The sequence below is a fragment of the Medicago truncatula genome, chromosome 6 (assembly GCF_003473485.1).
Source record: "Medicago truncatula cultivar Jemalong A17 chromosome 6, MtrunA17r5.0-ANR, whole genome shotgun sequence".
Taxonomy (NCBI): Eukaryota; Viridiplantae; Streptophyta; class Magnoliopsida; order Fabales; family Fabaceae; genus Medicago; species Medicago truncatula.
Window position 1 is genome coordinate 11,165,634 of NC_053047.1, and position 24,389 is coordinate 11,190,022.

The following is a 24,389-nucleotide window of genomic DNA, read 5'->3' on the forward strand; positions in this document are numbered from 1 at the left end:
TTGTGGTTGAGGTTCCATGTCATAATTTTACTTAAAAAAAATCAATGAGATGGTTCTTGGTACAATCATTTTTTTGTGGAAGGTAATTTATATATTGAAAAACTTGTGGTAAACATTTTCATCGTAAAAATTTGATGATTATACTAACGAATGTTCTATTGACACTCATTAAGAACATAAAAAAATGAAAATTTTATATTGAAAATAAAAAGTTTTGGACTATAAAAACTTGACTTAGATTAAATACATCATTTTTCAAGACAAATTTTTAATGTTATTTCATTAACAGATTAAATCTCCTTAGATCTACCCAAAAATAAAAAATCTCCCTAGTTTTAGATTTTTATTTTATTTTGTCATTTTCAATGGGTATGGTTTACACCTTCACCACTTGTATATTTTCTTTTTTAGTATTATTGGAGCTTATTGCATATGATTGTTAGATTGTGTCGTCAACCTCTAATTTGGAAGAAGAATAAGACTTTACGATGTATTACAACTTCTAGTTTAGGAAAAAAATTCATATTTTTCTTAACAAGCCAAAATAGAATTTATATTATGAATAATGGAGACTCTTCGTTAGTATAAGGTGTGTCAAAAATGACCTCAAAGTATACAACGGATCAAACTACAAATAGAGCAAAATCAAAAACGAATTAGCTAATGCCCAAACAAACAAACAGGCTCGACCACCACAAACGGGAAGAAATTCATATTAGAGACAAATTTATCTTTTTTTTTTTGTTGTTGTCAAGCAGCCTAGTGGCTAGAACTCACACAATTTTAAAAATAAGTGAAGAGATAAAAAAAAAATGTAATTAAACTTGCTGAACTTGCTAAAAAATGTAATTAACATACTAAAGTGACACAATAGTCTAGTGATAAATATACACATGACTTTGTCTAAAATATGGACCACCTTGATACATGATCTATAAGAGAAAATGTGAAGATTTACAAATTACGAGCACCAGACAACATTGCAAGTTCGTAGATGAAATGAAACTGAATAAACATGAAAAATACAAGAGGCTTAAATTGAGTTTTAAAATTCCTCTTTTCTAAACACATATACTTAAGTGTCTTGTAGTACTAAATCATTTTTTATCTTATATATTAGCCTCACATAAAACCATCAAATACACCAATACTGTGAATGTATCATTGAAGAAAGGAAAATCATTAAAGCGAAATGCACGCAAGTTCGCTTGCCATCTGAAAACTATTCTCTTCACTTCGACTGAACGAATTCAGTTCACTTACCAAACAAGGTTAGAACCACTACAAGAACTTCTGAGTCAACAGGTACAAATCCACCATATGTAGTATGACTTATATAAATATGATTGACGACGTTATGAAATGGCGCAAGCATGGAAAATATATATATAGTAAAATAGCCATTAAAAAAGGCAAGATGAGCATGTAATCTAGCTAGTAAGTATCCATAGTAAACAACACGTTTTGTGCGTAATAAAAAAGTGTCCTCTCTTTTCTACAAGACGGCGTGTTTTCTCCGATGCTCTCTTTACATGTTAGTAATGTTAATAAGTGTATCAGCAAGTAATTTACAGGTTCCTGTCAAAAAGTAGTTTAATGTTGGACCTGGCAGGGAACAATATGTTGCATCAAATGTTCAGTTTCCCTTCTTGGCAGCTGGCTTCTTGGCAGTTGTTTTCTTTTCGGATTTCTTGGATGCTGCTCCACTCTCCTGTAAGCATCAAAGGAATTCTGTGCCATATGATATCCCATCCACAAATACCATAAAACAAAATCAAAATAATTTGCAAGTGAATGTACCTTCCGATAAAGTCTGTAAGCATTTCGGCCAGTTGACTCCTTCCCATTTTTGTCAACATAAACCTACAATGTGAAGATGAAGATTTAGGTTCTCATCAATGGGTACAATATGCCGAAATAGCAAAAGGTTCAAGAGAAATCATATGGAGAATTGCAATAATTTGCAATATTTGTATTCTATGTTGATTGCTATAAGAAGAAAAGGGATTTACAGAATGAGTTTCCATTTCGTGGATCAATTATAAACTATCAACTTCACATTTTGGTTAAGAGAAAGTTCAATGCAAAAATAACCACATCCAGGCACAAAAAAAACAGTTTTATATCCTTGATTTCTACCATGAGATTAAGCACTGATATTTTCTGCATTAAAGTTGTTGCCACGTCTAATATGGAATAAAACGATAGTATAATAATTTGAGAGTATATATGACAAATGTTTGTATTATGATGAGAAATATCAGATATTATACCTTAACTGCGCATCTTGATGACATGTGATGTTCATTTCGGCATAAAAATAAGTATCAAGAGCCACATTAGAAAAAAGGAAACTTGAGGATCGATCGAATTATACAACAAAATTTCCTCAAAAGGAAAAAAGCGGCAATACATAATGGCATTATAACTTAAATTTCACCTGCATCTATAAAACACTTAAATAATACTATAAAACTTGGGTGGTATTTGTATTTCTTTTCTTAACAAAAAATAACACATCATGTTTGCAACATTTTATGACCAGCATAGCAATAAGATTAAATAAATTGAACAAGGTAATAACATTAAACATTCTTGAGAAATTTGAACATACCTTTCTTCCATCTGATCCTGTATACCAATGACCAGCTGATTGATCGCTTGCTTGTACGCGCCTTTGACCTGCATCTTTCGGTTCGACCCAACTTGCAGAAACATCTGAAGAGTTTAATTTGCTTGTTTCATTATTTCTCTTAGTGCTGTTTCTCTTTGTTGCTTTCTTTCTACTACTAGTAGAAATGATATTGGGATCTACCGAACCTTCAGAACCATTAAATTTTTTTGATTTGCTTCGTCTTCTTGTTGATCCTCCACTGTCAAATTGTCCTCTGAAATCAAAACATATATTCATGAGATACTTCTTTACTTATTATCAAAAGACAAAAATGACGACGGAAAGAGTGTTTGTAAGTTACATGTAATCGATATTTTGTTGCTGATCCAATGCGTTGACACATAATGGACTAAAATTACACAGTCGACTGCTAACCAACTGTGGAATTCTTGAATCCTCATGGAAATAATAATGATGTGCGGGAGGGAGAGGACCTGCCGCTTCCCATATTTGTTCATCCTCTTGGCATTCAGAATCAACCCTGTGATATGTCTCATTGTGATTTGATTTTGGTGCTTGCGTGTTGTTGGCAGAACGAAAGTATTCATCACACACATCATTGAAGGCAGGTGTAGGAATGGAAAAAGTCTTCACTGGGGAAAAATGTTTCTGATTTTGTTCCTCGTCAACAAACCGCACCTTTTTATCTTGTTTCGAAGAATTCAAAGGTGTGTTTCGTTTACCTGTTGACAAAGCGGGGCGAAGTTTATCTGTGCCTTTAACATCTTCAACAATAAGATCATCATCAGAATCAGAATCAAGCAATTGAATCTTGCGAAGAGGACTAGCCGCTAACTTGGGTTTGGGAAATGCCGATCTACTCTGACCAGCTTCCAACCCAACAGAAGCTTGAGAATTCCTAGAAATGGAAAAATTCTTCACCGGGGAAAGATCTTTCCATAAATCCTCCTGATTTCGGTTCACGTCAGCAAACTGTGTCTTGCTATCTTGTTCTAAAGAAGTCAATGGTGTGTTTCGGTTACACATTGGCCCTGTTGAGGAGGAGGGCCCGGGTTTATTTTCACCACCAACAACCATTTCATCATCATCAGAATCAATCAATTGAAACTTGCGAAGAGGACTAGCTGCAAACTTGCGAAACACCGACCCACTTCGGCCGGTTTCCAACCCAACAGAATCTGGAATTTCCAAATCCTGCTTTCTTTTTTTCTCACTAGAGCTGATAGATGAATGAGGAATTAAAACTCCAGCACCTTTCAATGACACTTTTGAGCTACTACACACAGAACGATTCCGACCAGAGGAATGTGCAGATACTAATATCATCACAAAATGAACAAAGTAACTTCAGGATTAGTCAAAACAAAACTACTCAAAGCTCATGAGCAGAAAAGGATAAAAAACAAAATTAATAAAAAATAAAGACAGTAGTTTCAAACTTTTGAGCTACTACATACAAAGCAATTCTAGAGCAAGGGATGTGCAAATAGGTCATGTTCGGATAAACAACTTATTTTGCAGCATATAGCATAAACAATAATCATATAAGCACTTACGAATAAGCTACTTCTATAAGACGAGATAAAATAAAGTCAAACTGCTTTCGCATAATCAATAAGCTATCGTGGAAAGCTTATGAAAATAGACTGAAAACATCTTATGAGCATGTTATGAGCTGTTCTCGTAAGCTCTCCCAAACAATGTCACAGGTGCTTATGTCAGAAAATAAGTTCTTATAGGTCAATCCAAACAGACTCATACTAATATCATAAAATGAATAAACTTCATAAACAAAATATCCATTTTTTATGTGAAAACAACTTATGAACATGTTATAAATTGTTTTCATAAATTCTCCCAGACAATGTGACAAGTATTCCTGCTAATAAATTGTTTTCTTAAATTCTCCCAGACAATTCAAACATGTTTTCTTGTGTCAGTAGATAGGGTAAAATAAGCCATTCCAAACAGATCCATGTTAACATTAGAAAATCGAGAAACTTTATAATCAAAATAAACTTTTTATTTATTCATAAGCAGAAAAAGATAACTTTTTTAAAAATAATAAATAAAACTTGACAATAAAAAGACCCTCTTTCAGCATCCAATATAATAATTGGAACAACCATTTTGGTTCCTGAATGTGTAAGACTCTGTCATTATAGTCCCAAATATATTGATATTACAAACACATCCCAACATGTCTCTTTAGTCAACCGTTTCAGTCATCGAGTGTGTCTTTTGTTAGTAGTTTTAGTCTCTTTAGTCTCATCGAGGATGTGCCTGCAACTTCACTACCGTCTAGGATTATAACGTCAATCAACGCCTCACACACACATTCAGAGACCAAAATAATTGTTTACCCTAATAATAATAATCATAACAATCATTTCGGTCATTAAATGTGTAATGCTCAATCATTATTGTTCCTGAATGTATCAAAATTTCAAACACATCTCCACATGTCTCTTTAGTTAGTCATTTTAATCCTCAAATATACATTTTGTTAGTTGTATTAGTCTCAATTCTCAAATGTATTTTTCATCTGTCAATATATCCATAAAATTACTAAAATAATTACAACCTCAACACCTCGCACATTCAAAGGCCAAAATGATTGTTTACCAAAAGGGATAATCTATACCTATAAATAAACATGAATTAATATAAAAGCTTATTTATTTGCATTAATTATTTTTCATAAACTCAAAAATAAGACAATTCAAAAACGGAAAGACGGGCACGTTAGCGTCTGTGTTTACATTCACATTAGTAATAATAATATGAATAAATCCCTATGAGACCAAACTCAAATTCCATTTATATTACTAAACACTAACTACCAAAAATAATAAATCACTAATAATAACAAAAATATATTCGAAAACTGAAACAAAAAATAAATAATTAAAAAAAAAAAGAAAAAAGAATTTGAGGGACCTTGAACAGGTTCATCTTGGGAGGAGAACTCTTCAATATCATCATAATCATCAACATCGATGTCAACGACAAACAAAGGCGGTGGTGGTTCAGTTGGGCGGCGAACGAAGGAGGAGGAGGAAGGTAGACCGCGACGGAGACGGCTGAGAATACGACGAGGTGGAGGATCGGGTCGGGTATCAGGATCGGAGTCGGAATCGGGTACAATAAGGGTAGTCGGGTCTTGATTTGGTGAATCGAGATCGAAGCCTAGAGAGAATGATGGAGCTTCTTCATCATCCATCATAATTGAATGAATTCGATGAATGTAAAGAAGGGTTTATTAATTAATTTTGGTTTAATTTGAATTTCGTGTAAATGGAGGGAATTTAAATTTTACCAACATTGGCGGGCGAGTTTACAAATCTAATCTAGCTTATACTAGTAAGTTGTTTTTTTTAAGGGAAATAATCTGGTTTTTGACTAATTAGAAATAGTTCTTCAAAATGAATTAAGAAGTTAAGAGACTAAATAAATAAATTACTCTTTTTAAAATAAGTAAATTACTAACGATATTTAAAAATAAAATAAAAAGTCTTGCTAATACGTATCTTTCGATCACTTTTTAAATTTTTTTAGATAATTAAATTATTCTTGAAAAACCACCAATATGATACACAAACCCTATACATTGTTTCATTTTAACACTAATGTGATCATCTACACACACCTATTGCATTTTTAATCAGAAAATCATACTCTCACTCTTTCTCCAATTCTCCTTTCATTTTCTCTCTCTCTATTAGCTAGGAGAAGCTATTATGCAACCTCATGTTTGTTAATGATAGTAATTAACACAGTGAATTTTGCTTGTAATCTTCCCTCACTTCTTATGGAGGATCTTACCTTAGAACTGCTATTGCATTATACTTCATTACAATCTTCCCATCACAAGCTAGTTTTGTGGGGTTGTGTTAGGCTCAACCACGATTTCCAAGACCATTAAAGTTACAAAGTCAAGCATTTACCACTAAGTTGATAATAGTTAAGCGCTATTGCCGAAATTTTTCTTTTGGATTCAAAACCATAATAGTATTCTTTATCCGATTAAAGTGATAAACGACAATTTTTCGTCCTTAATCCTGTTTATGAAAGAACGAGTTAGGGCGTGGACTGTGGAGCAAGTTGATCTTAATCTTGTTTAAATTATATTCTTTGTACATTTGAACATTTACAACAAAAACAACTAAGTTTCATCTCACAAGATGAGGTTGGCGATATGGATCAAATGATATCATAATATTCTCTCATAAATTAGTATGATTATTGATGCAATACGACTATTGCATCATCTTTGTAGTTGATGTTCTGCATAAAATAACTTTGTAGTACAAATTGAAACTATTGATGCAGAGGAAGAGGTCATCGAGCACCGGAAGAAAGGTTGGCCGCGGAGAGGATTGCTGCTGCTGCTGCTGCATGGACTGCTGATGAAAATGTATGATTCCTCAGTTTTTGTAAATTTGGATTAATTCAGTTCAATAGTATTTCAGAAAAAAAATTCTAGATAAGGAAGATTTGAATTTTTATTTTGACATAGACTATAATGTTCCTTAGGAAGCAATGGTTTTCTCTTTCTTTTGTTAGACAAGTATAACTGACTAGTCGACGTAATTACCCAAATCCATAGAATCCACAGAAATGTTGCAATTGTTGTCTTCATATGAAGACTTTATATCATGTTTTAGGAAGGCAACTTAGGGATTTGGAGAAGTCAGAGAGAACTACTAGAAAGATAGCTTAGTCAAATAGTTGGAATGTTCATTTGCCTGAGATAATAGAAATAATATACGTTGAAAGGTTGATATCATTTCCCATAAAAATGATTGCAATTGTTGAACTTCCACTCTCTTATTTGATTTTATTATTTTAGAGAAATGTCAACGAGTGTCCCTGAATATTTTTTAAGGATTATAAGTGATAAATATATTTGAAAATGTGGCAACAAGCTAAGTCAATGAAACAAATTCTCAAATAGTTGAACGCGTTGTGCATATGTTAGAAGTGATTGGTCATGTTTGTTTCAGTGTGAAAGTGGTGACACTTCTAATCTGAGAGGTGTTCATGGTTGTCTGATTGATAGCAGTGAAATATATTTCACACATAATTCAAGGAAGGAAAATAGTTAACCCTTTGTGCTTGGTTAGTTTATCAAATACATCCACAAATCATTTGCACATGAAGCAGACTTCACAAAATATATTGATTTACATTTTCACAAACTCATGATTAAATCCATCCACAAATCATGCTTCCTCAACAAAATTACCCTCCATTCTTCAAAGAAATTCCTTTATCTTCAGCTGCAAGAATGTACTTAATTGGCATTGAAGCTGTACATTGAACTGGTTAGCAACAATATCTACAAATTTAATTGCTACCGATGTGTCGCTTCTCGAAAGAAAAATCTTTTGAACTTGAAGTTGTGCCGATTTCATGTCTAACGCTAACCGGCAATTCAGTTGTCGAAAATGACTCGACAATTGGTATCTCAATCTCAGATGCTACTGTTTGGTTGTTTCTTGGTGAAGTTGATCCTCCTCCTTCAACATCCCATTGCTCATTTTCATAGTTAGAAGTCCTTGGAGAAGTTTGTAAACTGTCACTGTTGCCAAAAGTTTGTCTATGTAGAAGATGAACAGGTGACATGCCATGTGTTGGGGTTGATTGTCTGCTTGAGTACGGTGTTGTGTTGTTCGAATGTTTGTTGTGTTTGACTTGCTTTTTGGCTGTGTGGTGCCATTTCTTGAGTGCTGTTGCCAATCTTTCATTAAAAATGGTTGGTTTCATGGTTGAACCCATCTGTAATATCAAGCCAAAAACAATATGAAAGTGTTAAATAGTTTTCTTTTTCTCTTAACACTTTGGTCGCACGATTAGACTCTTGATAATCTGGAGTTCAGTCTGAAAGTAAGTAAAATCTGACAAATGATTGTTCAGCCAAAATTCAAACTCAGACTCTACTGAATGATTCACCCTTAACTGAAACTCATTAACCACTTCATAATCACTTGATTAATACGCTAATCATATTTAATCGTGATGTCGTATAACATGTTATTTTCTAAAATAGAAACTCAAATATCAATTTGATCAAATATGCTTATATGAAATTTCTATTGTGTCACTTCATAATCATTTAACTAAAAGAAAAAAATGCTTATATGAATTCCTTGGCTAGTTAATTACCTGTGTGACTAGAGCATAAAGAGGCAAAGTGACATAGCTACATAGAAATTGTATTAAAATCCTGAAAATTAAAATTGCCACTTCAAGTTTAGTTAAATATATAATTCATAACATCCTAAGGTATTCAATTGTTCAAAATTTAACTAGTAATGAACTTACCCTACTGAGACTCTAATGACATTATCTGCAGTTGTTCTGTGGAAGCAAGAATTTATAGAGAATTCATACTGAAAACAGAAAAAATATGGAAAAGTTAGAACTTAATTTTGACTCTTAAAACCAATAAAATAATATATCAATCTATTTTAAACAAAAAAAAATTGATCAAAGATAAATGAACTTACTGTACTCCAAGAAAAAAATGCAAGTTGAAAGGCATTCTGCGTCATAAAAGCAAACATAATTAAACGCAAATTAGGGTTCATCATTATGAAGTGCGATTTAAGATGAGATGCACGTTCAAATATAGACATAGACACTAGAAATTCGTATCAATTGAGTTAAATTTAAATTTAGTATCAAATCGAGATAGTGATAACCATGATGAAATTACCTGAAAGAGAACAAGATGAATTATAAAGAGAAGAAGGTTGGGACTATTGAACCAAAAAAGGTGATCTCCTGGCTCAACCACAGGTGCACCCTTGATTACTTCTCCTCTATCTTGAATCCTTAGTCCCATCTTTGTTATGATCATTTGTAGCTTAGCTCCTACTAATAATATTATCTGTGAATTTGACATTTAGAATTTATTATTTGTAATTTCAACCATGATTTTAAATCATAGTTGCGGTCGCAGTTGCAGTTACATTACAAACCATTATATTATAGGAAAACGCGTTCGAAGTGGCCGAATACGGTTGCAGACCACAATTATTGTTGTAGACCATATAAGTGATTGTGATGTTATAAATTAAATAAATAATTACGGTTGCAGACCACAATTGTGATTGTGGACCGCAATTTAAAACCATATCAGAAACAAAATGAGAAGATTATACTTACAATTAGTGGGAGAAATGGAAGCCAATAAGAAGAATACCACCCTGTCCACATAAAGCAAAAAAATTTAGGTTATAATTAGTCTAGTAAATTGTATTTTCTGCCTAAATATATATGTAAAAAAAAATTACACATGGGTTGAAGGCAAGTGAACAACAAGTAGCACCGCTAAACGTTTTTAGATGATAAAATTGATCATCATAAACACAACATTCATGAATCTCGAAGACATAATATTAATATAAATCATGATCAATCTTTTGTTTTATTTTGCCCTAATTTGATGAAATTCACTTAGAACCACAACATCACAAATTAAGCATGACTTTATATGTCATACTCAAATTAGTTCTAAAAATTAAAAATGACTTACCATGAGTATTTGTAAGAAGGAATAGCACTGCAAAGAACCAGATAGTTGGGCTGCAAGTTACAAAAAATTTAAGCTTAATTGGATAAATAAGTGATTAAAAATAAAGTAAAGTAAAGAAGCATATAGTATATATGATCATAAATCATACCTTATTCCCACTACAACTTTAAAATCCTTTTCAAGTGATCTACTAATATACTTTTGGAAATCAAATTCTGCGTCATTTCCTGGGGCAAGATGTGCCTGAAATTACATATAATGTCTTATATTTTGGGTATATATATGTCCCCATCTATCAACAAAAATGTGTCAAAACGCCCTCTCTTTTATTAATGATCAATTCATTTTTTCGTACAAGCAATTTATTTATTAATAAATCAATAGTTTTGTAAGAAAAACAATTAAAAGTTCTACGTCGGATCCTTCACTTATAAGTAAATTTGTAGGGTTGAGTTAGGCACAGCTTAATTTTTTAGGATAGTATCAAATACCGGTCCATTCAAGTCATGCTCTAGATGTTCGATTCTGGCCCTCAGCAATTGTTATTAGTCCCACGTGATGAAACAATGCTTGAAGGGCATTTCTCATATTAAAAACTAGTTTTGTATAAGGGTTGGGTTAACTCTAACCTAATTCTAAGAAAAACATGTGACATTTATTGAATTGAATAAACTAAAAGTACAATGGTGGTAGGTTGACAGTTAAAAACAACTATACACATACAACCAATCAAAACATTTAGAATTGCCACATCATTTAATGTTTTTATTTATGTGACAATTCTGTTGTTTTGGACTGTCAACCCACCACCATTAATCTTATAATGTATTTAGCTTGGAAAGATACTTACCATGATAAATCCATGCCTTAGTGCCAAATAATCAACTCTACTAATAGATCCAAAGAATTGTCTGAAGAAGCAAACCTGATTTAAGCAGAAGCATTGAAATTAAGATTGTAACTAACTTAATTTTGGTTTATGTTAATTAATCAATTAATGAATGTGTACTATAATATCGTGTAACAAAAGTAATTCACATACAATCCATAATGAAATGGGTGACTTGGTCCACATGCTCAAGTGTCTTCTTCCAAATGTTGTGTCCCTTGCAAACCTAAACCTCTCAGGATCTGTATAAAAACACAAATTGAATTGAAATATGAGCTAACATTTGACTTTAAGATGAATGAACCTATAAAATATACATTAGAATATCAAAATCATACGTTACCTAAAATAATTACAACTTATTATTTGACAAGATAAGATAATCACAAATATAAACAAACCATTATTTCTTTACAACCTTTAATTATTTATCATCAACTAAAATTCAAGTCAAACTTTATCAGCACGTGAAATTGTCACTACGTACATAGATAATGATTTTATTTTTTTTTATAATAAAAATATTTTAGGTGGATTGGGCTCTTATAATTATATGTCATCGTGAACTTAACTCAATTGATAAGGACGATACATAATATATGCAACGTTCAGGGTTCAAACATCGACCAGTGCAAGAATAAAAAGACTTTTATATTTATCTAAGATCTTGTAAAATTTCAAGTCTTGACGAACGTTGATCATCTACTAAAGAAGTCTTCACACAAACCTTTATTATTGATATAAAATTTTCACCTTATTCAATGACGATTAAACTTCGTTGGAGAACTAAACTATTTTTTTTCTTCATATGTAGTCGGAGTTCTCTAATCACTTATTTAAATAATCAAATCTTTTAAATGAAAAAAAACAAAAACAAAAAACTATCTATCCCTATCCCAACAGAAACCTAAAAGTCAATATACCGTATAACCAACGCATCTAAAATAGTGCTACGTGAATATTATTGGAATAAAATATATATATATAGTAGAAAATTATTTAACATAGCAAAGCAAGTGAATTTTAATTTTATATGTTATATAACAAATAATGCTTTTGCCAAGTTGCTTTCAAAGTAAACACATAATATGTCTTCATTGACATTTTTTTAGCAAGTGGTTGATACAAAATTGTTTTAATTAACTTAATTAAAATAATAATCAACGAGAAATGTTACCATTATAGAATTGATATTCAACGGTTCTTGTTTCATCCTCCCATTTCTTCCACCTCCTCATCTGAAGCAAATTGTGAATTTAGGTAGAGACAAACAAAGAAAAGAAAAGTCTTGTACGTAATAAAAAACTTTATAATAGAAAATATCTTAGATGAGTTGGAAAAAAATGCATGGAATTTAATAATACCTTGAATCTTCCCAAAGCTAGTGTTATTATACATTGTAGAATATGAAATATTGCCAGCACAAAAATGAATATATGGAGTTCATGAATTCCATATGCAGAAACCAAAGCAACTTTACCCTATAAATGCAAAATTAACCCATCAAGATTACTAATATATATTCAAAAGTAACAAAAACATTTACTATAATATTTTTTTGTTGAAACATGATTTTGATTGAAATTGATTTTATAAAATTAGTTTGCATGTTGCAAATTATTGTGAAGCAAAGTAGTTTATTTTAAATAATTTTGATCAAAATAATTTAGACTATTTTTTTATATAAAAAATTAACACTTTATATCATAAGTACGTTGAGAGTGTATTTTAAAAGATTATAAGATAAATAATAAATTATAAAATTTGAAGGTAACAAAAATAAATTTGTGTTGCAATGGCACAAATATGTAACGAAACAACAACAATATCTCGACCCTTGATATTGCATAGAATCGTGGACAAATGTGGCATATGTGGTCTACATCGCACTATCGTTGCAGTTTTGGCAACATTAGAAACAATTATATCACGGTCTATATCATAGTCGTGAAATTTATTTAATACCTTGACTATTAACTCAACTTGTAATTTAAAACTTTAAGGGTTTAATCTTTACCTTATCAGCACATTGATCATATCCTTTTGTAGCAAGAATTCGCCTAGGGTTAGGATCAAAATATTCCAAGAGTTTTCTATCATGGTTTTCACTCTCAGAATTTTCATCATTAGATGCAGTTTTTGTTTTTGGAGTGGAACAAGGATGCCAAGTTGATCCAACTTTTTCTGATATGCATATTTTGGAAATATAATCTTGGAACACAGTTAGGAGCAAGGATATAAATCCCATCAACATAAGCTCTGAAAGAGAAAATATTAGTTATACACCAAACTCTAAACATTAAAATGAAAAATTTAACAAAAATTGAACAAGGTAAGTACCTCCTTTGACTTTTTCCAATGCTTCATAAAGAGCATTTTTGTTTTTCTTCTTGAACCACTGCAATTAGAACAAAACCATTTACAAGAAAAATATTAGAGATTAGAACCATGGAAGGGACAAAGAGAGAATAACACTATTTAATAGTACCGACATTTGCATGACATGTGTTTGTGTCTGAGTGTCTAACACTACTGCAACATGAACACCGAAACATAGACACATGAAATTTCATTCAATTACTTCTATTTTCTCAAATTATTATTAGTGTCTATATTTCAATGTCGTGTCCGTATCAGTGCTTTATCGATAATTAATATTTGAGACCCTTTTGTATAGAATGAGCCATATGCATAGCTTACCTTGCCAATAGCATGAATAATATGTTCAATTACGATTGAAATAGCAAGCAACACAAAACACACAACTGCAACAGCCCAAGTTGGTGTTTCTTCCAAAGTTCTTTCATAAACTTTATCTTCAGCCATAATTTCTTTCTTGAATTTTTGCAACAATCAAAAGAAGGTAGAAGAAGAAACTTGAAAAGATTATATAGGTGTCTATAGAAATAAGAGGGGTATATATATAGGAAATTAAGAAAGAATATGGAAGACTTGGCATGGAAGAAGCAACACCATTTGACACATTCATACGTGAATTAAGATGAATGGTTGGTCAAACAAGTAAAATGCCACATATGAGACAACTACAAAACAAGTCAACTATCATTTTTTTAAGATTACAAGAGAAACACATTTTTAAGACAACAATGATGAGATGGTTCTTCATCTTTATACATTTCAAATAATTGTTTGTAGGTTTAATTTTTTTATTAAACAAGATATGTAAGTGCATCTTTGAATATTAATTTCGGAAGGTGTGTGGGATTCAAATAAGAGGTAAAATCTCTTAACAAATATAAAGAATATAAATTTTCCTATAAATGGTCTTTTTGATTGATTTATTTAAGTTTTTGATTGATGTGCATAGCGGTAGGGATAGGCTAGACCGAGCTAGACTTTGCAAGACATCTAACATATTTTTCGAAGGCCTAAGTCTGGCTTGCGGTCTATCATATGCTTAATTTTTAGGTATGAGTCTGGCCTTCTGAAAGCCTGCTACGGCCTGCTAGTCTGTTTAAAAGCCTATTTCATATGAACATCTTTGTATAAGTAATGTGATCTAAGTTTAAATAGACTAGCAAACTCATAGATCAATTAGAATAAACTCTCTTTTGATATTCAACATGAATTTTTAGGAAATTTGACTATATATTGTACCATATTTCAATTCTAGTTTATAACAATACATTTAAATATGCAAAAAAATTAATGTATACTAATAAGCTTAAATTACTGAAAAGGTTGACAAATTTTTATTTTAATTCAAAGTACAAAATATAATAGGCTATATAATAATATAATAATAAATAATATTATTCATATTTACTCAAATAGGCTGATCTAATAGGCTTTTTGAATGACATGTGACCTAACATTTTAAACTAAATAGACTTCTAATAAAGTCTAGGTCTTCTCTATTTAAGAAAAAAGTCTAGCCTAACCTGACTTGTCGTATGCTAAGTTATAGGCCCTTGTAGACTGGCTTGACCTATCCATCCCTACATGTGCATGTACTAAATTTAACTTATTTTCATAAGTTCTTTGATATAGCGTATGCAATTTTTTTATAATTTTATACAAAAGTAATTTAACTCTATTTTCTCACATGTTATAGCAATAACTTATACATAATCGCTTACCACGACAAACTCTTATGCTATAAACTAAAAATTAAATTGTTGATCCAAATAAGACCTAGTAAAAGATACATGTATGAAAACGGTCTCAAGTATTTTAGTGTAATAGTATACTATCTCAATATTTCAACTGTTCATTGCATTCAAAAGAGGGAAAGATTATTGAAATCCGTACTCTCATTTGTATCTTTCCTTCTACTTTCAGATCCAAACAATGTGTTGATGTCCGCTGAATATTATTATTCTATATCCTAGGATTATCCATAATTTAATCTTATATTTCCAAACTCCAGATAAAATATAGGTTATAACAGAAACGAGGGTATTGCCAGAGCCACTCAATGAGCTATTGGAATGTGGTATAGAGTTGAAAATACTTCTTGGCAGCGAGGATACTTCTAAAAGAAGGTGTTTACTCCAAACTATTACTCCAAAACTTTATATATATGTGTGTACGATGATCCAAGCTCTTCTAGGAATAAATAACTATCACTCCATCGGTTTTGAAATGAATGATATTTACAATTTTTAATGTAAGATTAATTATTTTTCTCCAATTTTGTCTTCTAATAATTATTGTATACATTACTTTCAAAGCACTATACTCAATTTGTACTTATGATGATGAGCAGGGCCGATCCTACGATTTTTGATACCCAAAGCAAAATAGTAAAATTGCGTCCTTTTAATTATTCTAATATTTTTCTTTTTGGATTTTTTGTCTCAATAGATTCATTTATAATCAACGTTTCTAAAAAATATTTTCAATATAATTAATCAAATGAATTCAAAAGATATATATCTATATAATACTAACTAATAAGTAAAAATAATAATTTTGGTGCCCCTAAAAAAATGGTGCCCTGGACTGCTGCCCCTCCCGCCCACCCTCAAGACCACACCTAATGGTGAGAATCATATCAATACCGGATAAGGTTCGTTTAGTAAAAGCGTGTTGTTTTTTTAACAATATTATTGTACTCCCTCCGTTTATATATATATGTAAGCATTTATTTGATTAAAAATGTGTCCCTAAATATAAATCTCTTTTCAAATTACTAGATGCATATATTTTTTTTCCTTTCTAAACATACATCTATTTTGAAATATGAAAAGTCAAATTTAATACAGATACAATCAAAGAACAATTTGGTAATATTAACACACAAAATAGACACATTAATTGCACTAACAATTTTTTTAAAAAAATGTAAAAAAAACAAAGAGGGTTTGTATATAAGAACGGACGGAGTATTAACTAAGTATATGTGTGGTTTTACTTTTACAAGAATTGATTTTGAGTAAATTGATTCTGCTTGATTTTTGTGTTAGAATCAATTCCAGAATAAAAAACTACAAATAGTACCTTCAAGTAGATTTATTTTTAGTCTCCAAAATTGATCTCTCAAAAAGATTTATTTTTAGTCTCCAAAATTGATTTCTCAAAAAAAATGTCATATATAATTTTTTAGAATTAAAATTGCTTTTGCCACTTGAAAATCGCTTAAAAGGCATTTAGAAGGGAAACCTAACACTCACTCGGACTCATTTGATGACTCTATTTGAGAGTTAGTCACTATTTGTTATTTATCAACATAAGTGATCTTCTACTCAGGGCCGTTCTTTGGAGAATGCAAAGATCTCAATCGAGTTGTACCTCCCAAAGTGATGGACCTCAAGAAAAAAATTATAACTCGATATCCCCACCTCCACTCAAAAAAGAAAAATAAATATGTTTCATGTTTTAATTTCTAAGTAAAAAATCATGTTCCATGTTTCTATTTCTAAATTAAAAAACACATTTTTAGTAAAACTAATTACTAATTTTGATTTCAGTGACTAATAATCATTATACGGATGTTATTTTTAATTTAAATAGAAGATTATTCTTTTTTTAAAAATTGTGTTTTTTTTTATTAAGGGCCTATTTTTACTATGAGAGTCGAGCCTCCAGTTTCATAGGGACGGCCCTTCTTCTATTACACTTGGGTGATGATTGTTACTAAACAAAATATGATTCACTAAACAATCCATTAAAAAAATATGGTTATGTTTTTCTGGTTTTTTTCTTCTATGAGTTTTGTTGTTGATGGGGTTTTCATGTTAGACGGTGTGACTTGTTTAAGGTGCGGTTACATGGATTTTTAGTAGATTTGATAGTTATTTTGGAGAGGTTTTTCAACGGTTTGACACAAGATTTGTTTCTGCTATTGCGCAGGCATTTAGACTTTGGATTTTGGATATGACTTCTTTGTTTGGTGTTTAGTTTTTATTGGTTTCAAAAGCCCTCGGAGAAGGTGTTTTTGGTTTGTCTATATGGGTGTTTGTTTGGATGTTCTGCATATATACGACAAACTTTTCCTTTGTATGTTGTTTTTTAAGTCTCCTAACTTAGCATTACTTGTGCTTATTAGAATTCTGGGTTTTAAATAAATTTCCATTTTAACTTCTTAAAAAAAATATCTAATGCAAAGAATACGTCACAATTTGTTATGGATTATATTAAAGAAAATAAGTATTACATAACTATATTCAATGCAAATGAATAATTCTTGTAAAGAAAAAATGCAAATGAATAATTATTTGCAGTTGAACTAGTCACAAATTTCCATGATGGGGATATAAGGTTGACTTCTTGTTGTGGTGAGAGTTAAAGATTGAAGTTACAAGGAGGTCGAGAGTTTGAACCCCACTCTCAATAAAATACTAAAACTAATATTAGTTGTTTAAAAAAAAATAGTTACACGGTTAATGTGAAATTAAAAAAATTCATGAACACCTAATTTTCCAAATAACCGTTGGTTAATCACACTTGAAAATATGGTTAATTCAAATAAAGGAATAATTTAGACCAAATTGAAAATTGTAGTTAATCATATAGTTGAATGAAATTGTTAATTGAATTTACTCAACTAAACTACATCTATACCATATCAGGCACGGATGGACGAGGTTTTGATGTTGTAATAACAACACGCAGTTTCACACAGTTTTCGATCTTAACAGTTCATTTCAGATTGAACGGTTGAGATTAAAACTGTGTTTTTAGTTAAAACAATCATAACCATCAAATTATGATCGGATGATTGTCATTGATTACAACATCCTATTGTTACAGCAAGGAATCCTATTCCTGCAAGGATGCACCTTATGTGCATTGGGGACAATTGACCCCACTTTTTTATTTTATTTCAACCAATAATATGATGATTTTATATCTTGACCCCATATAACAAAATTAATATTCTTTTTCAGGCACATTTATAAGCAAAAAATTAAATTTTAGATTCATTGAATACCTAATATATTTGGTATACATTCGATGAACCTAGAAAATAGTTTTTTCTTATAAATATGACCGCAAGGAGTACAATAGAGGAAAAACAAAGTCATATCGTAAACTAATTTTATATTATATTTATTAAAAGAGTTTTTTCTATCATTTGCAATTGCACATGTTAAGATGTTCAAAATAGTAAGTTTGTTTTGGAACTTATACATTTTGCATTAAATATATGACTTTCTAAATAAAATAGTAGTATTACTTTCATATTTTCTAAGGTTAATAGTGTTTTGCCCTTCTGTAATATATGTCATTTTCAGGTTTGCCCCCTGTAATTTTTATTTTTTTTTGGATTCGGTCATTGTAAAATATTTTTGTTTCAAAATACCCCCCTACGCCATCTCACTGTAAAAAATTTGATGATATGGCAGAGGGTAACTGAAATTTGCTCAAATTACGAGGGGGTAAACCAATATTTGCTCAAATTACAGGGGTAAACTTAAATTTTCTCAAATCGCAGGGGCAAAATTTTTCATGAAGGTCCAAAACCAAAAATAAAATAAAAAATTACAAATCCGAAAGCAAAACAAAAATTATATGGTGGAAATCCAAAAATAACCTATATTAGAGGGGGTAAAACCTTGTTAACCCTATTTTCTATTGTAATTTTATGTATATGCACTGACTCCGCTTATTGAAATTTCTGAATCCGTTTCTGAGTGGGGATTAATTAGATATAGCATGTCGCGCATAAAAGGAATGTCTATGTATAATTAGTGGTGCTTGTTTATTAGTGTTGTAAGCCACCGCTACCACAAGTTTTAATCCCATTTCACCATATTATTGAAATGCTATTAGTTCTAGCTTCTTGCTAAACGTGACTAATTCACCTTGATTTTGTTAACTTCCAAACACATGCTTTGCGATGTGAAATATATTGAGAAATAAAAGGGGTTTGTGGTCCACACAAAATGTATTCATCCAATGTTAAAGACGAGAATAAAAGAACCTACGTATTCTAGATAGATCAAATAAACACATTTTGAAGACCGATTACTCCACGAATGCTACGTTAAAGTCACTCTAGAGTTTCTAATTTGTGTATTTTTCTTCATATAAAATAAGCTGCTTTTGTACTTTAAGAGCTTCTTTACATATTTGTTTGGGGAATTAGTTATTTAATCCCTGAATGAGAAATGAGTAGTCACTTTAGTCTTCGAATGCATAAAAATTATAAAACAGTCCCTGAATGTAGACTATGTTGGTAAATTTCAGGAACTATAGTGACTAACGAAGTCTACATTCAGGGACTAAATTGACTAACGAAATATGCATTCAGAGACTAAATTGATTAACAAATCTACATTCAGGAACTATTTTGCAATTTATCTGCATTCAAAGACTAAAATAATAACTCATTTCCTATTCAGAAACTAAATGACTAATCTCCCACTTTGTTTGACCCAACTTCTTCTTATGAGAAGAGAAGCATAAAGAATCTGGCTGGCCAAACACAGTCATAATAATAGTATAGTATTTTCAAAGTCGTATGTATCACGTTTTTTAAATTTAATAATATAAAAGTTTTCTTACTATTTTTCTATTTAGGGGAAAAATTCTTAGTATTTTTATTTTAATTCAATGGTCTAAGAAATTAGGCAAATAAACAAATTGAATTCTGAAAAGTATAATCCTTTGGAAAATGTCTTGAAAAGTTTAATTAAACAAATTAGTGATCAAAGTGATGTAAACTATAGCGGTTGTTGACGGAAATAAATTAGTTAATTTCCATTGAATAATCCAGTCCTAGCTCAACCGGTAAAATGCCGAAATTGTTAGACCGAATGTCATGATCCTCTTGAGCTTAACGTAAACGGCCCATCTAAAATCAAATGTACACCACCATTTTTGGATACCCAAAATTAAGTTATCTAATAATTGAGTTCGTCAATTTTCTTTAAAACTAGAGTATTAGTATGCACAACGTGCCAATACTTTCCTTTACGAGGTAATTGAGATCAATTTAAGAGATTAATTTCTGTAAATCTACGTGTTTCATATACATCGGTCAGATATCAACTATCATCCTAAATCGTAAGACATTAAATATATAAGTTTTTTTCAAGAAACAAAAAATAACTTTATTAAAACAAAGGCTTAATTCATTGTATGGTCCCTTAACTTAATTCTTTTTTTTGAATTGGTCCCTTAACTAATAAACGTTTCAATTTGGTCCTTTATGTTTGTTTTCGTCATCAATTTAGTCCTATTTTATTAATTTTAAACCTTTCAAAAAGAAGACCGTTGAATAAAGGAGGTCCATCATATCTAAAGGTGTATCACCACCACCTAATTTATATTCCTTCCTTCACCTTCTTCCACCATCTTCATCTTCATATAACACTCACCAACATTCATTAAAGAGAAACCCAACAAGTGAATAATGAATCGGCCTAGTATTTCTTCAAAGAAAACAAACCCAAAACAATTCTTCATTAGCAACAACATGAATCAGTAAACAACTCATCAACAATCATTTAAAATCATAAAATTCAATTAAATGCATTAATCGGCTACAAACAATTGATAAAATTCATAAAGCACCACAAATAATTCACCCATTTCTAATTGTATTGATCCCAAATTACATGGCTGTACAAAATCAAACAAAATGAACAATGAAAAACAATTAACATTCACAAAACCAAAAATTATGAAAAGATTTATCTATAGAAAAAAAATCACCTTTTATCAATTACACAACATACCACGTAATTGAACAAGAAATTATAGAAAGGTTGAGAAATTTTGAGAATTTCATGAAAGATTGAGTCTAAGATACACAAATCAAATCAAAATTGGGAACGAGGAAAGGAATTAGGGTTTTGATATGTTTTCGCGTTTTACGTTTTCTGGAAACAGAGAATTTCTATGTTTAAATTAGAAGTTTTTAGGTTTTTGTGAATGTTGAAGATGAAGATGAAAGAGGCATAATGTTTGATTTTGAGAAAAACAAATGTTGCAGAAGATGTGGTGGATAGTTAATTGATGATGAAAACAAACATAAAGGACCAAATTGAAACGTTTATTAGTTAAGGTACCAATTCGCAAAAAAGAATTAAGTTAAGGGACCAAATGATCAATTAAACCTAAAACAAAATACCCACAAAGTATAAAACATACTTTTAAGAGTGACATAGTTACAACCAGCGCTGCAAAATGTTTGGAAGAACACAATCCACCAACAAAAGACAACATCAAACAACAAGCATCACTTAACCACAAAAGCTAAAGGCTAGAAAGACCAAATATATAAGTCATCTCTCATATATTTTACATTTCCTCTACTTTTAGTCGATATGAAAATAACCGTTCGGAGGTGGACCCCGTAAACTTGAGTGCGTACACTAATTTTTTTTAAACTTACCCATATGATCATATGTTGAACAATACTTTTAGTTCTATAGAGAATGACCATCATATGATATATAGCTCTATACCTTGTCATAAATAGGAGAAATACTTGATGATTTGACGAAATCATGTGTCTCGCACATGGGCGAGTACAAAAAAGGCAATTTAAGGAAGTTAGAGGGTGAGGTAACCACAAGGCGATTTCCACTCAAGAACAAGCAAAGGATAAAAGGACCAAGAGAAAGAAAAAAAAGGGGATGACTTTTACAAACACATTGCCCTTGATTGGAACAAGACCACCAATGGTAGGAATGATCGTACTTCCTGCAAGTACATTTGACGTCGTATGTGAAAATCGGTAAAATTGACCCGACCACACCTTTATCTTCTTGCCGCCATTGATCATCTCTCTGAAGGAAATTATAATTGATCATGTTTTGTCTTTTTACAAATGTATGGCGTCGGGCATATCGTTATTTTGTTCTTAAAAATTGTTTTTCTCTCAAAGAAACTGTTGATAACGCATTAGCAAAAAAAGGTCGAGATATATCAAAATTATAAACTTTTGTTCGTAAAAAAACCAAATAAATTATAGTTTGTATTGTGTAAGTATATCTAAAAATTAGCATCGGTTAAACTTGTATTTTTCGTTAAAGTGAAAGGGCATAATTGAACTGTCAACTGAAAATGAAGGTAATTTTATAGTTGCCACAAGAAACATGTTTCTCTCTCTTTGAGCGCCCCTCTTCTCTGCAACTCTCTTATCATCTTCTTAGCACAAAGCCTATGTGAATTTCCTTTACAACTTCATCTTTCTCCACTTCACAAAATAGTGACAAGAACATAGATGGCAAGTGAGAGAGAGAGTTGCAGAGAAGATAAGAGAGGCGATGCATGTGGGTGGTCAGTGAACTCAAGTGTGTGAGAAGGGGATAAAGATTGTTAGTTTTGTTTGTGTGAACGGAATGTCCTCTATGCGCAACTGTAAAGACTAATCTCTCTAATCGGGTAAGACTGCAATAAATGACAAAACTCTCCCTAAAAAAATTTAACATTATTACATAGACTAATCTCTTAAACTATGCGTCATTTTATTTTATCAATAAAGCACTAATATCAAGGAAAATGCTACCATGCTTTCTTACGAAATGTGTTAATGATTTACATATAATAACTATGTTTTAAAATTCGAGTACTCAAAATCTTAAAAGTACAAAAAAAAAATATTATATTTTCAATGCAAAATTTTTATTTTTAAATTTTTTAACACATGTTCTTATGCCACAAGTTAGCAAGACATAAATTAAACTAAATATTTTTGTTAAGAATTGGAAACAACTCAAATATTACATTTTTTATCGGAAGAAGTGAATAATGAAGTAAAAAAATTTGCACTCAAGTATGAGTCTCCCACATCATATACATGACCTAAATCCCAAGATCACACTTTTACTTCCCCACCAAATCGAACCATAATTTTGATACAAATTGTTGAAGCAACAACTTATAGCAAAAGTAAATAAAATGATAAAACAATGAAACACAATGTTTAGTTACTACGTCTTTGACTACAAGAAATAGGACAATGTTACTTCTAAATCGTCCCTCAAATAAAAAAAATACCATGGTCTATATTGCAATAATACTTCTAAATCGTCCCTAAAAAAATAAAAAAATACTTCTAAATCGTATTGTGGGAGTGGGACTTGGCAAAACACATGAAATTTCTCTTAGTTTTATTTTTTTTACAAGATTTCTCTTCAAAGTATTGTCATCTAAAGCACTATTGCTTTAAATATAATTTTATCGTATTGTGATAATATTAAATCTTTAAAATTGTGATACTGAATTATAAAAAAGAATTTGATTGATATTTTTTTGGGGAGATTCATATTTTTTAATTCTTAAAAAAAAAAAATCAATCCATAAATTTAAAAGATTAAGTTACCACCAACAAAGTTCCTTAAAAAAAAAAAAAGTTACCACCAACAAAAGATTGGTTCAAGTCCTCGGGAGTTAAATTTCAAACTCATGCGTATGAAAAAAATTTAATTGAAAGGGAATAACACCTTGTGTGCTCCACAAGTTCTCTGACGGAGATTAATCACAAGCGGTGAAAATTTCGTATCAATATCACAGTTACAATAAAAAAAGTTTTAATGATTTTTGTTGTCAAATACAATTTTAAAGATGAAAATAGTGATTCTAACAACATCATTTTTCGAATATCCCTATTTTTTTTGTTAAGAAATTCACAATACTACAATTTCTAAACTAAATGCTGAAATACAAGTCACAATGATTTCGGATAAAATTTTAAATAAAACAAAGATGAAGGATTACAAGTCACAATGATATTATAACCTGCATTATATATTAAACAATAAATACAAGGTAAAATTACTCTCAAAAGCTCTTTATTTTAACATAAAATTTCAAATTCATCATTTTTGTAAAAAGAATAAATCCAACTCACCATTGTTGTAAAAATAAAAATAATAAAATAAAGAAGAAATTTGAACCATAAA

General features: G+C 30.7%; 2 protein-coding genes across 2 annotated transcripts; both read right to left on the reverse strand.

Annotated features, from left to right (window-relative positions):
- Window positions 1-1,363: 1,363 nt before the first annotated feature.
- On the reverse strand, window positions 1,364-6,006 carry LOC25495911 (uncharacterized). The gene is made up of 5 exons (XM_013596171.3): window positions 5,576-6,006; window positions 2,976-3,951; window positions 2,615-2,888; window positions 1,801-1,863; window positions 1,364-1,711 (listed from the first exon to the last, which is right to left on the reverse strand). The coding sequence occupies exons 1-5, from the start codon at window positions 5,859-5,861 to the stop codon at window positions 1,637-1,639; spliced, it is 1,674 nt and encodes a 557-aa protein (XP_013451625.1). The 5' UTR covers window positions 5,862-6,006; the 3' UTR covers window positions 1,364-1,636.
- A 1,684-nt stretch (window positions 6,007-7,690) lies between these two features.
- Window positions 7,691-14,079, reverse strand: LOC25495912 (MLO-like protein 6). The gene is made up of 15 exons (XM_013596172.3): window positions 13,768-14,079; window positions 13,408-13,465; window positions 13,085-13,326; window positions 12,432-12,548; window positions 12,245-12,305; window positions 11,221-11,309; window positions 11,029-11,103; window positions 10,327-10,421; window positions 10,179-10,228; window positions 9,809-9,849; window positions 9,357-9,530; window positions 9,148-9,183; window positions 8,963-9,030; window positions 8,804-8,864; window positions 7,691-8,416 (listed from the first exon to the last, which is right to left on the reverse strand). The coding sequence occupies exons 1-15, from the start codon at window positions 13,891-13,893 to the stop codon at window positions 7,985-7,987; spliced, it is 1,725 nt and encodes a 574-aa protein (XP_013451626.1). The 5' UTR covers window positions 13,894-14,079; the 3' UTR covers window positions 7,691-7,984.
- Between the last annotated feature and the right edge of the window lie 10,310 nt (window positions 14,080-24,389).

What these genes read in the sequence shown, in the direction of transcription:
- LOC25495912 (XM_013596172.3), bottom strand. Translation starts at nt 13,893, where the DNA reads ATGGCTGAAGATAAAGTTTATGAAAGAACTTTGGAAGAAACACCAACT. An exon ending in ATTGGAAAAAGTCAAAGGAG is followed by an intron (nt 13,327 to 13,407) that starts GTACTTACCTTG and finishes TTTCTCTTTCAG; the next exon opens with AGCTTATGTTGATGGGATTT. An exon ending in AAAGTTGTAGTGGGAATAAG is followed by an intron (nt 10,229 to 10,326) that starts GTATGATTTATG and finishes TGTAACTTGCAG; the next exon opens with CCCAACTATCTGGTTCTTTG.
- LOC25495911 (XM_013596171.3), bottom strand. Translation starts at nt 5,861, where the DNA reads ATGATGGATGATGAAGAAGCTCCATCATTCTCTCTAGGCTTCGATCTC. An exon ending in CAACAAAATATCGATTACAT is followed by an intron (nt 2,889 to 2,975) that starts GTAACTTACAAA and finishes TTTTGATTTCAG; the next exon opens with AGGACAATTTGACAGTGGAG. An exon ending in CTTACAGACTTTATCGGAAG is followed by an intron (nt 1,712 to 1,800) that starts GTACATTCACTT and finishes TGATGCTTACAG; the next exon opens with GAGAGTGGAGCAGCATCCAA.